Here is a 13,502-nt window from a genome sequence, read left to right on the forward strand (position 1 = left end):
TATTTTGGTACCAGTAAAATAATATAAAATATAAATGTAATTATAATTTACATAGTAGAAAAATGGTGTGTAAGTATATAAGATAGTTTAGCCTTTAAAAATGTGAGTAAGATATCAATATCAATGTAAATAATGTTTGTTCTTGACTCTTCAGTGCCATAGTAAATCCTTCTAAAATGGATTAATAATATTTTTTTAAAAAATATTTATTTATTTGGTTGTGCCAGGTCTTAGTTGCAGCAGGTGGGCTCCTTTTAGTTGCAGCTCACTGGCTCCTTAGTTGCGGCACGTGGGCTCCTTAGTTGTGGCACATGAACTTTTAGTTGCAGCATGAATGTGGGATCCAGTTCCCTGGCCAGAGATCGAACCCAGGTGCCCTGCATTGGGAGAGTGGAGTCTTAATTACTGTGCCACCAGGGAAGTCCCAGGATTAATAATATTTTTGATATTATTGTTACATAGCTAATGCATGCCTTTTCAGTTGTTATCTTAATATTATTAAAGCCTTGAGCTTATTATTTAAATATACTAACAGATAATTTTTCAAAATCATCCTTTATATAGTCACTTCAAAACCTCATTAATATTCTATTTTTGGAAGCCATTACGAGTGGAACAGAAATATGTCTTATAGGTAGGCAAGCCTACTAATGATAAAGTGGAAAGCATATTTTTGCTCACATCTATGGTAATGGAACAATTTCTCATACCTTCAACAAAGAATCCTTTACTTTCTGCAGAAAGTGCCATCTTCAAGTAAAACCTGTTATGAAGTTCTAGTTATGAGATCACATGTAAGCATGTTGGTTTGGAACTAGGAGAAGGAATTTGAGACCAAGAGATAGTAGAGCTAATTTTATAGAGATGTCTTTCTCAAAACTGGTATTTATCAGCATTTTGCTATAGCTGTGAAATGAATTCAGTCTTTAGTTACCTAGACTTGAAACAATTATTCTGGTTTATTATACTTTATCTTTTAAATATAAAGTCCTTTCACTTTTTCTTTCAACATGTCAGTTTTAACAATCCTTACTTCTTCATTCTTAGTATGCTCTAAGCACTAATCTCACCCTGATTATTGCAGCAGCATGTTCATTTATTACTTTGTTTCAGTACTTTTACAGCTCTCATGACCTGTATTTTTCATATTTCTCCTCTCCATTATATCTTTTCCTAACTTTTTGTAATCTAAATGCTGCCTCTTAATGATGTTGCAAATTCCTGGAGGGCACTGGCTCTAGTTGACATTTCTTTTATATGTTCCCTAGGTTTTTTCTCATTGCTCTGCATGCTGGAAACTTGTAATAAATATTGTTTGAAAAAAGTTTTCCTTCATTTCAGGAGTGGCAATGTGTACAATCAAAAGGTTGCTTTTTCTTAGAAGAAGATGGTGAAATCATTAGTCATCAATATAGGATGCAAATAGCTCAGAGATCCCTGGTTTATCTAACAATTAAGCCATTAAACCTGAGTCAAGCTGAAGGCAAGTTTAAATTTTCTGTATTTTTTAAAAAATATCAATTTATGCCCACTTTGAAAATACTTATGTATTTGGTGGTTCTAATTAGTGAAGAAAATGATCTGCCTAAGAAACATGTGGTTACATATTGCAATACACTTAAAGAAATTCGTTTGTACATTGACTGTGTTGTCATATTATGCAAAGAAAGTAAATTGTTTTGGACATGTTTAAAGTATTTTTCTTTTAATTTATTTAAAAATGAGAACAAACTGTTACCTGGTTTCCTTTTGACATAGAATTAACTTTTTATCTGCTAATAAGTCCTTAGCTTTTTCCATTTATCAATTTTTTAAATTAATATGCATGAGACAACTTCTATAGGAGCATAATTTGGGACAAATATGAACTGCAGGTATTTTTGAATACCTTCAAAGTGCCATGTCATATGACTTAGACAATCCTTATTAATAATTTTCATATCCGTGGTAATATTCTTTTTCTATACATCAATGCTAGATAAAAATTAATAATTTCCTAGTGTCTACAGTGGTTATTACATAATTTTTAATTAGTGAAAAATGGCTATATGGGTGCTTTCCCTAGATATCCTTTTAATGTTATTATTCTAAGTATCAATCTTTATTTTTCTTTTATTATGTTTACATATAAACATCTACTTACTAGAGGATTCTTCCCCACTTACATTACTTTTCCATCTTAAAGTAGAGATTCTGAAAGTTTTCACTGTATATATTGTAGGACACTTACAACATTTGGTTAATGATACTTATAATTTTTTAATTTTTTTATAAATTTATTTATTTATGGCTGCATTGGGTCTTTGTTGCTGCACACGGGCTTTCTCTAGTTGTGGCGAGTGGGAGCTACTCTTCGTTGAGGTGCGTGGGCTTCTCATTGCGGTGGCTTCTCTTGTTGCCGAGCACAGGCTCTAGGTGTGTGGCGAGCGGGAGCTACTCTTCGTTGAGGTGCGTTGGCTTCTCATTGCAGTGGCTTCTCTTGTTGCCAAGCACGGGCTCTAGGTGCGCGGACTTCAGTAGATATGGCACGCAGGCTCAGTAGTTGTGGCTCATGGGCTCTAGAGTGCAGACTCAGTAGTTGTGGCACCCAGGCTTAATCGCTCTGCTGCATGTGGGATCTTCCCGGACCAGAGCTCGAACCCATGTCCCCTGCATTGGCAGGTGGATTCTTAACCACTGCGCCACCAGGGAAGCCCTGGTAATTGATACTTCTAAATGACAATTACAATAGTCATTTTTCAGATAGAAGTATCAAGATAGGTCTGCAAATTCAATGTAGTTGTTTATTCTCTGTATTCTTATGAAGAAGATTTTTTTTCATTTATTTATCAAATATTTATTGAAGACCTTATAAACCAAGTATCATTTTAGGTGCTTAAGATACAGATACATCAGAGTACAAAAAATACAAAATCCCTGCCCTTATGAACTTACATTCTAGTGGAGGAAATAAACAATAAATAATAAACGTAATAAATAGTAGGGGATTCCCTGGTGGCGCAGTGGTTGAGAGTCCGCCTGCTGATGCAGGGGACACGGGTTCGTGCCCCGGTCTGGGAAGATCCCACATGCTGCGGAGCGGCTGGGCCCATGAGCCATGGCCGCTGAGCCTGTGTGTCCGGAGCCTGTGCTCTGCAACGGGAGAGGCCACAACAGTGAGAGGCCCGCCTACCGCAAAAAAACAAAACAAACAAACAAAAAAAACCCCATAATAAATAGTAAATGACATGGTGTGTTAGAAAGTGATAAGTGCTATGGGAAAAACGTAGAGGAAAAGGGACATTGTGAATACGAGGGAATATGAGTTGCCATTGAAAGGGCGTATTAGTGTATGCTTCATTAGAGGTTGACATTTGAGCAGACTTTGAAAGAGGTGTATTAATTATCAACTGCTGTGTAACAAACTACCCCAAAACTCAGTGACTTAAAACAATTAAACGTTTGTTTGCTTATGAGCAGTTCTTTTGGTCTGAGCTGGGCTTGGCTTTTCTCTATAGGGCTTACTCATGCATCTTTGGTCAGCTGCAGGTTAGCTGGTGGCTGGCTTTAACTGATCTTGGCTGGGCCCTTTCCTTTGTATGGGTTTCAGCTGAGACAACTTGATTCAGCCTTTTATAGTCTCTTACCCTCTAGTAAGTTAGCCTGGACTTGTTCTTATGGTATAACAGGACTCTAAGAGAGAAAGCAGAAGCACCATAGGCCTGGGCTCAGAACCAGCTCATTACTTCTGTTACATTCTGTTGTGCACAGCAAGTCAAAAGGCAAGTACAGATTTACAAGGTGGAGAAATAGATTTGATATCTTGATGGAAGAGCTACAAAGTCACATTGCAAGGGGTTGTGGATACAGAGAGGGATGGCCATTTTTGCTGTCTTCCACAGGAGGCAAGGGAGTAAGTTTTGTGGATGTAGGGCTGGTGGAAGGGGATGGGTGAAGAGTGGAGGAAGTGACAGGTAGAGGGAATCCTGTTCAGAGGCTCTGAGATGAGAGTGTGCTTGGTGTTAGAAGAACAAGGTGGCTAGACTTGGTATATTGAAGTAAGTAAGGAGAGAGTGTAGGGGCTGAAGACAGGGAGAAACAGGGACAAAAATCAGGTACAGTTTTGTTTTGTTTTTTGCCATAATGAGAACTTGGACTTTTACTCTGAGAGAAAAGAGGAACCCTTAGGAGGCTGCCATCAAGATTTTCTCTTCATCTTTGATTTTCAGTAGCTTGAATATGTGTCTTGGTGTTTTGGGTTTTTTTGTTGTTGTTATTGTTGATGCTGTTTTTGACTTTTGGGGAGGTTTTTTGTTTATTGTTTGTTTGTTTGTTTGTGTTTATCTTTTTGGTATTTATCCTACTAACGGCTCTCTGAGTTTCTTAGATGTATGGCTTGTTGTCTCATTATTTTTAGATAATTTTCCATCTTTATCTCTTCTGCTCTCTCTTTTCTTCCACTTACACACCTGACATCTCGTTCTCCTGTGCGCCACCACCAATAAGCCAGTGCTTGCATCTCATCTCTCCTTGGAGGGGTCTGTCTTTCCTTGGATTTCAGGCTGCTTGGTTGTCCTGTGACCTCAGCTCTGACAGGTTCAAGAAATGTTATAATTTTGTATTTCATGCATTTTTTCTCATTGTTAGGGTGGAAGCAACATTCTTCCAACTTTCAACTGCATTAGAGGATTTTTAAATAGAGATGGAACATAATCTGACATATTTTAACAAGAGCAGTCAGGTTGCTGTATTGAAAACAGATTGAAGGTACAGAAAGCAAGGGGTCCAGCTAGGACTCTATTGCAGAATTCTAAGAGGGGACTGGTGTTGCTTTGAACTGGGTTGTAGAGGGTATAAGAAGTAGAGATTCTGGATATATTTTGAAGGTCAAACCATAGCATTTCCTGAGGCTTCGTTATGATACGTGAGAGAAGGGAAAAGTTAAAGATGATTCAAGGATTTGGGGTTTTAGCAACTGGAAGGAATGAGTTACTCTTATCTGAGATAGAAAAGAGTATAGATGGACAGTTTTTTTTTTTTTTCAGATGTTTGGGAAAGCCAGGTTTAGACATAGAAATCCAAGTGGAAATGTCAAATAGGCAGTTGGGTATATGGGTCTAATGTTCAGAGGAAAGGTCCTAGCAGGAGATACAAATTTTGGAGTTAACAGCATATAGATGATGTCTAACATCTCTTCCTCCTATGCTCCTTTACAGGTAAGCCAGTGCTTGCATCTTCTCTCTTCTTGAAAGGGTTTGTTTGTCCTTGGATTTCAGCCTACATGGTTGCCTTGCAACCTTAGCTTTCTGATGAGTTTAAGAAAAGTTATGATTTTTAGAAAGTGTGTATATAGAGAATGTTTCTAACAATTTCATTGTGTATAGGTATATGCCTTATTGCAAATGCTATGATGTTTATAAAAATGGATGTGTATTTCTAAAAAAGAAATCCGAATGGGAAAGAAACCACCACTTTTTTAAATAGGAAAGAGTAAGTAGTGATTGCTTATTTTAAGATGTTTGGGTTTTTTTGTTTATAGGAAAACCATCCCCTTGGTTATCAGTTGATACTGCCTTGTATATTCTTAAGGAAAATGAGAGTCAAGCAAATCTACAGCTCATGTGTTTTACTGAACTACGAAATAGAGAGGTATGCATATTTATTTTCTAATGTTTAGTTAAAAATATAGTATGACCTCAAGTTTGAGGGAAATAATCGTTTTTCTATATATTTTAAAACTTTTTATCTTCCCTTCCAATTAAGGTATATACAGTAATCACTGTTCATATTACATATGTTTTATTAATTGTGAAGGACTTTTTCTTATTTGCTGAGATTTAAAAATTGAGGATTGATTGGCCATTTTGGCTTCATAACTTATAAGTTGTGTGACATTGTACTTCACTTTCCTCTTTTCTAATGCCCTGATACCGCACATGTGAATATTTTTTTGTTATACTCAATAAAAATGATTGATGCCAGTGGATTTTTTTCCCCTAAATACAAGCAATTCAAGGCTTTGAAAAAGTTCCTCTAGATGTTTGTCTTACTTATACTACTATTGCAAAAAAGAAAAACTTCAAGATTACTATCCTCAGGCTTGACTCATAGGGTCCAAAAATAGATTGATCTGAAGAAATGCTTTCAAATGATTTTATATGTTGCCCATGGGGTTGTTCTGATCTTTTCTAATTATATATTTACTCAGAGGCCAAATATGTGAGGCAGATACATAAATGTGGCTATTTGTTTTATGAGGACTACAAAATATATCTGCTACACAATAACAGGAATAATACTATTCAAGGGCTTACTGCAATATCATATTTAATCTTTATATAGGCCCAACGACAGACAAACATTTCCCTGATGGAATGTTATATAAAAGTCTTTATTGTTGGCTTCCAACAGACAAGAATAGTTATAGGCAAGAAACAAATAAAATGACAGCAGTTAATGTTTTGATTAAACTCTTCTTCAAAACTGACTACAAAGTTAAATTCAAGATAAAGCATTGTCTAAAACAATAGCTTTCCCACTTTGTTTTGCTTAAAATTACTTTCTTACGAGATTACATGTATAAAAATGTTAGTACATAGCAAGCCTATAATAAAATTTGAATGAGTTTCTATTTACCTCTTTCCTATAGGCCTCTGTTTATCTTTAATATGTCATATTTACAAAGGATTTTTAGTTTTAGTTTCACAATTATTTTCTTTAAGAAGAGTTTTGTGCCCACGAAAGACTTTCCATTTGCCAACCACTGTGGCAGTTCAAGTTTATATGTAGAGATAAGGGAGGTTCAAGGGATAACATATATTAGGAAACAGCAAGAACTGCTTTTCATTCCTGGATATCAGTCAACATCTGGCCAATCTAAAAGATTATGATTTCCAAAAGATGGGTTTGGTCAATCTTTAGTTTTCAAAATGGCCCTCACTTTTATAGGATTGCTTCTTTTATCAAAATAGGACATGGTCACTTTAGGATGATTATGGTTCCTCTGACTTGTGAGGGTAGAAATAGGGCCGAACCCAGAATTTGGATGAGCAACTTTGTTTTGTATATGAGTCCCCAGGATGACCTAAAATAAACCTGGGATTTGAAAGGAGTTTTAGACACAATACCAGACAGAATTCCCTAGGGTTATTCTGTGCTGAAGGGCAAATGGCTACTTGCTTAGATATTATACACGACTAGGAAATGCTTAGGTTTAATATATTTGACAGAGACAATCCCTAGATTTTATAGGAAGACATTGGGCTCCAGAAAGCACCTAGAAGGTTCATAGAGGGATGCCATTTTGCTTTTTCTTATAGAACAGGAGAATAAAATGTTTTCCTATACAAATGTCTTGGCACTCATTATAAATATCCTGTGATGGAAAAGAATTTTGTATAAGGTAGGTTTATCTGGGACTCTGCCTTCTTGTTTTATAGTCCATATTACATAAATAGTAGTAAAATTCCAGTGCTTTTGTCCACATAATTGTATTTTTACAAATATGGTTAATTCATACAAATAGTGAACTCTTTTAAAATATATTTAATTTTTATGTTGTGTCATAGCAATCTGAATTACAAATCATATGTTTATATTTGAATCAAATTAGGCAGCTATAACCCAGAAAAATTCCTCTAAGATTTTTCTCTTTGCTTCCTGTTGAAATATTTGCATAAAAAACATTTTTGAAAATTATTGGGAAGATTTAGAAGTTATATAACTTCTAACCTGTTACAGTTTTAGGCATTTGTTTTTAAAATATATAAAGTAATACGTCTAATATTATTAGCCTTACCATTAACAAAAAGATTTTGAAGCCTATAAAACATTGATAGAACCATAATAGAATTGGTGAATATTGGTATAAAGAGAAACTGTTTCTAATGCTCCCTTTCATAAGAAAGATTAAAAGTCATTAAGACTCATGGTGGTTGTTTGTTTGTTTGTTTTTAAAATTCTTTTGGAAAAGATGTTTGGGTGGACTGGTGAACTAGGACCTGGAATTTACTGGTTAATTCCTTCCACAACTGGCTGCAGGCTAAAGAAAGAAATAAAACCAATAACAGAAGAAGCCCAACTTGTACATAGAGATGAAACAGGGGAATTATTTCTCACAAAGGAATTTAGGTAAGTTTTGTTTATTAAAGTTAAGAGCTATAACATCTAGACTGGATATATATCAGTAGCCTGTCTTCCATCCTTTCCTTTGGCTGGCTGCAAATCCCAACCCCACATTCTAATCAATAGCTCAACTCATCCACTAGGCATCTGAAAGTGACCTTCTACTCATAGGTCTGGGATTGCCATTCATTTCTGGGTTCCATACATTTGGCAAGTCAACTTTAGTTGCGTATCTACTGATTTCTCATCCACTAGAAATAGGTCCTGCTAGTTGCACTATTAACTTAGATAGCTATCAAATATGAAATCCAAATAGGGTAGTTCTCCCATACCATACATGTACACAGTAAGATCTGGCTGCAGGTAGAGAGGAAGAAGAAAGTAGATGGACAAAGGAGAAAAGAAGAAGGGAACTTCTCTCTGAGTTCCTACTACATGTTGACATGCTGGGGTTGCTTTGGAAACTTGTTTATGTCATGTAATACTAGACTGAGTAACATATATATTTGGATACATTAATTTTATCATTCACAAATATTGTTTTTTATTTTATTCTTTTGCATTATGGTTTATTATAGGATATTGAATATAGTTCCCTGTGCTATACAATAGGACCTTGTTGTTTATCCATTCTATATATAATAGTTTGCATCTGCTAGTCCCAAACTCCCAATCCAACCCTCCCCCACTCTCCCTCTCCCTTGACAACCATAAGTCTGTTCTCTGTGTCTGTGAATCTGTTTCTGTTTCGTAGATAAGATCATTACAAATATTGTTTAATGCCTTTATATTACTTCCTTTTGAAAGTTATCCTCATAGAAACCTTTTTCAGTCTAGTTGCCTTAGAGACAAATAATTTGCTATTTTTTGTAATTTTAGGTCAACTTTATCAGATATATTTGAAGTAATTGATTTAGATGGAAATGGTCTTCTCAGCCTTGAAGAATATAATTTTTTTGAACTGAGAACAAGTGGTGAGAAATGTGATGAAGATGCTTGGGCTGTCTGCAGAGGTAAGCACTTTTCGTTTTCTTAATGGTTATGTAAAACATATATATATATACATACACACACCCTTTCATCCTTAAGAAGTGAAATGTCAAATTTCTCCATGGAATATTGTAGCAATTGGGACAGTTTAAAAGTAGTAGTATTGTTTGTAGACCATAAAAAATTAAACATTTATTTTCCTTAAATTGGTAGTTGGTGTAGTACTCAAGTTAAAAGAAAATGTGAATTAATTAATCATAATTTCTATGTTCTTTGGAGCTTAGAATGTAAAAAACTTTGTCTTACCTCTGATAGCAAAGGGACTGAAGTGGTTGAGAGACGCAAACTGTGCCCAGGAGAGGGCAGCAAAGAGCTAATAGGCTAGAGTTTTACTAAAAATTAAGAGGTTTCCAGGAAGTCGTTTATATATGTTAAGAATTCTTTTGTTTTTTGTATTTGAGTTGAATTAAGAAAGTCCATCGATGGACGTATAAAAGCCAAAAATGCTAAGATAGGCAAAGAAAAATACTGAGAGCGAGGCGAAGTCAGTTGTCACTTGCGAGGAGTCTGGGAAGAGGGTAGAGCTTGTATATTTAAGCCAAGGACTAAAAGGTCAAAGGGGAAAGCCAGAAAGCCACAGCCAACTATAGATCACAGAACAAGAAGTTGAGGAGGCTAGAATGCAGTCAGGAGAGAGATTAACTCACATGTTGCTGTCACTGGGGTAGTAATGTGTCCTAATCCTCTGGTTCTTGAAATGGTCTAAGCTTGGCAGTCAGTGAGCCAGAGAGGAGTCTGATAAGTCTGTTTATCTAAACAGCAAGTAAGGTAGAAATATTATTAATATAAAGGTTTTTAAAAATACATCTCTTTTTAACTGACAGTTTATATACTGTAATCAGTAACAAGAAATGTATATTGATTTATAATAGTATACTTCAATTAACAAGATTGATAACACCCATAATAGAGTATTATTTTTAGGAGGATGTAATCATCCTGTAACTTTAATGATATAATATTTTGATTCTCTTTGTTCCCTTGTCATATATCAGTTGAATATATTTGTATGAGTATTTTCTGAGTTCTCTATTCCACTGATCTGTTTGTCTCATCTGTCACCAGTACCACACTGTCTTGATTACTGTAGCTTTAATGTAATTCTTGAAGTTGGGTTTTAATAAACTTTAAAAACTTAATGGAGAATTGATCATTTTAAGTTTTAAAAGTAGACTATTGATAGTCTCTATAGCATAGTATCTAGGTACATTTTTCTTGAAAGTAATAATTTCTTTGTATTATATATCAAATATTAATTTTTTTCATCTTGCTTTTCTACTTAGTAGCTCCAGCTTCCATTTTAGTGGCTACCATGTCTTTCTATGATCTAATTTAATCTACATTTACTTTTTTTCCTTACAAAAGTTATGAGTCACTTTCCAAACTCTAAACATTTTAAACTATTAATCAGTCAACCAGTTTTAAGCAGTTATGTCTCTGCCTCTTTTCTCACAGTAATGTGTACAAAAGAGATATCTCAAATAAGAGTACCCATTTTCCTTGGGTATATTACAGATGGGAGTTGGAAAATAAGATCTTTCTTTGTTGTAGGACAATTAACAGAATGTAATCTAAAATGAGTAGCTGTTTATTGTCTATATTATAGAAACATTCAGGAATTATATATATCTAGATATTTCTTCATGAATTTATGCTTATAAACAATGTTAAAATGGGTACTTAGATTTGTCTGGGACATTCGTGGACTTCAAAGTGTTCCCATTATCTAACAGTTTTTTAAGGACCAGTGGACAATTCAGTTAAAATTAAAGCAATTAAGAATATAGCAGTCTCCTTAAACCTGGCACCATCCACATTTCCCTTTTGAAACACCAGTAGTTTGGGGGGTATTACATCAAATTCATTTGGGTTTAAGTAGCAAATATATAAGAAGCATTTTAATTTTTGAAATACAGCACTGGCTTTGGCAGCACATATACTAATTTTTGAAATATATGTCAGTATATACTTTAGATAAGCAGGCAGGTTGGAATTTACCCAGAAAAATTAAAGTTTCCTCTGATTTTGGAATATATTTGCACTATTTTTGACTTCAGATCTTGTTGAAAAACTAAATCATGCACTGTGACAGTGCTTATGCTGAGTTGTGGAAAATTAGAACAGTATCTCTCAAACATGTTTTGAGTTATTCTTATTTCACTTTTGTAGTGCTCACAGTGCTCCTTTAAAATAAACATTTGTGAATACTAATATATAATAGACATTTTAGTAAGTGTATGAATTTTTAAATTATGTAAGAAAGAAACTTCTGGTTGTTTTGACAGAGAATTTCGATACAAAGAAGAATGAACTAACAAGACAGGGCTTTATGGATCTGAATCTAATGGAAGCCAATGATGGAGAAGGAGATCCTTGTGACCTTTGGGTAACTCTACACTCAATGGGCTACAATAAAGCTCTGGAACTGACAGAGGTAAAACAATCTTGAAGTTTTTCAGTGGGTTTAATGTACATAATATTTTACCCCATGAGCATTTTCCTGACACAGGACTTTTGAATTGGGCTCTAAAATCCTTGAACTTCAATACGTGAATGAATCCTGGGTACAACAGTATGTTTCTGCTAGTTTATACAAGTTCTTACCTGAAATTTAGTTACTGCCAACATTTAAGTAATTCAGGAACAACAGGAGTTTGAGCATATGATATGCAGGAAAAAGACTGGTAATATAAAAAATTATATTTCTTAATTGGCGATGGCTATTTGAGTTGCTAAAATTTCATTTCTATTCAGAGACTCTTTGTCCTAATAGAATAAAGGCTCTCATATAATAAGGAGAATATGTCTGGATGAGAACTGGAATTCTGATCTTTTTACAGAGGTACTCCTTGGGTTAATATTTGTAAAACACTTGGAGCAGCACTTGGCTCATAGAAAGCACTGTGTATGTATTAGCTCTCATTATTATTATTTATTAACATGGTAAGGTATAAAAGTTGAATAAGACTCACAATAAACCAGAGGAATAATAAAAATTAGGCCTATTTCTTAAATTTTATCTTTTTGTGTCCTTTAATAAAGTTTAGAATAAAGGATTTAATAGTTTTAGACCACACAATTAGATAACAATACATTTGTTTATAAATTAAAAATAGTATCTGTCCTTTCTATAAATAAATCAACCTCAGAGGGTAACACTACCACCAACAAATTTTAAGTTTTGGGTGTATTGAGTCTTTGGTTTAGTTCCTAGTTTTGACATCATTTAACATTCCTCATAAATTTGTTTTCTAAGAAGTTCTCTATAATTTTTTTTGCCATTTCTATTAATAAGAGGTGAATAGTTCCAGTAACTTTTTACATCCTACTTTAACCTAACATTTAGTGAATATCACATTTTTAAGCATGGTGCAAAATCAGCATCTAATCTGTGAATAATATTGTGTCTGCTACACATGCTTTCACTTAACAAAGGAATTAGTTAAGAGCAAATTAAGACATTTTATAACATTTGCTGATGTCATTGACTTCTGAAGTCATAGGCAAGAAGGATTTCTGAGATAAAGATCTTTTTATTTAAATTTTATTTTTTTATTGAATAGGTAATATATTCATATCACTGAACGTTCCAAAGCTTAAAAAAAAATTTATACAGTGAAAATGTCAAAGGATGATGAGACCACCACTCAGTAGCTGGAATAAAAGGACAAAAATGAATTGATTGCTTACTACAAGGGAGAGCTATCTGGTCAGGTGTAGTTTCTCTATGCAAAGCAGAATGTTCATCTTATTTATAAAGTGTTTTGGGGAAGCATGGTTACTCAGGTGAGACTGTTGACTGGTTGGCACTCAGTGGTATATTTATTTACATGAGTCTGTCTGTGATTGCTTGACTTTCAAAAGTAAGGAGCCAACACTGGCTGACTTACAAAAGTGTGTTTATTGAAGTGAGTTGTTGCAGATCAACTGAACAGTTTTAAAACAAGTTTCTGGGGAGAGAGATCAAGATGGCAGAATAGAAGGACGTGGATCTCACCTCCTCCCACAAATACATCAAAAATACATTTACATGTGGGCAATTCTCACAGAATACCTACTGGACACTGGCAGATCTCATACAACCAAGAAAGATCACCACGTAACTGGGTAGGATGAAAGAAAAAATAAAAAGGAATCAGGATGGGACCTGTTCCCCTGGGAGGGAGCTGTGAGAGAGAAAAGGTTCCCTCACCCTGGGAACCCCCTTCACCAGCTGGGAGATCAGCCGGGACAGAAAGGGAGATTCAGAGGCTCAGAGGAGAGTGCAGCAATAGGCTTGCAGTAGGCAGAGCAGAAAGAGAACAGCACAGATGGTCCTGGCCACCTTGCTGAACACTCCAGTCTGAGAT

General features: G+C 34.9%; 1 protein-coding gene across 1 annotated transcript in view; it reads left to right on the forward strand.

Annotated features, from left to right (window-relative positions):
• EFCAB7 (EF-hand calcium binding domain 7) overlaps positions 1-13,502 on the forward strand; it is a 50,590-nt gene that overhangs the window by 20,991 nt on the left and 16,097 nt on the right. The window contains exons 7-11 of the mRNA XM_060023170.1: positions 1,342-1,483; positions 5,519-5,628; positions 7,952-8,109; positions 8,983-9,116; positions 11,439-11,587. Of these exons, the coding sequence (XP_059879153.1) occupies positions 1,342-1,483; positions 5,519-5,628; positions 7,952-8,109; positions 8,983-9,116; positions 11,439-11,587 (693 nt within the window). The remainder of the gene's footprint in view (positions 1-1,341; positions 1,484-5,518; positions 5,629-7,951; positions 8,110-8,982; positions 9,117-11,438; positions 11,588-13,502) is intronic.

This window comes from Delphinus delphis, chromosome 1 (assembly GCF_949987515.2).
Source record: "Delphinus delphis chromosome 1, mDelDel1.2, whole genome shotgun sequence".
Taxonomy (NCBI): domain Eukaryota; kingdom Metazoa; phylum Chordata; class Mammalia; order Artiodactyla; family Delphinidae; genus Delphinus; species Delphinus delphis.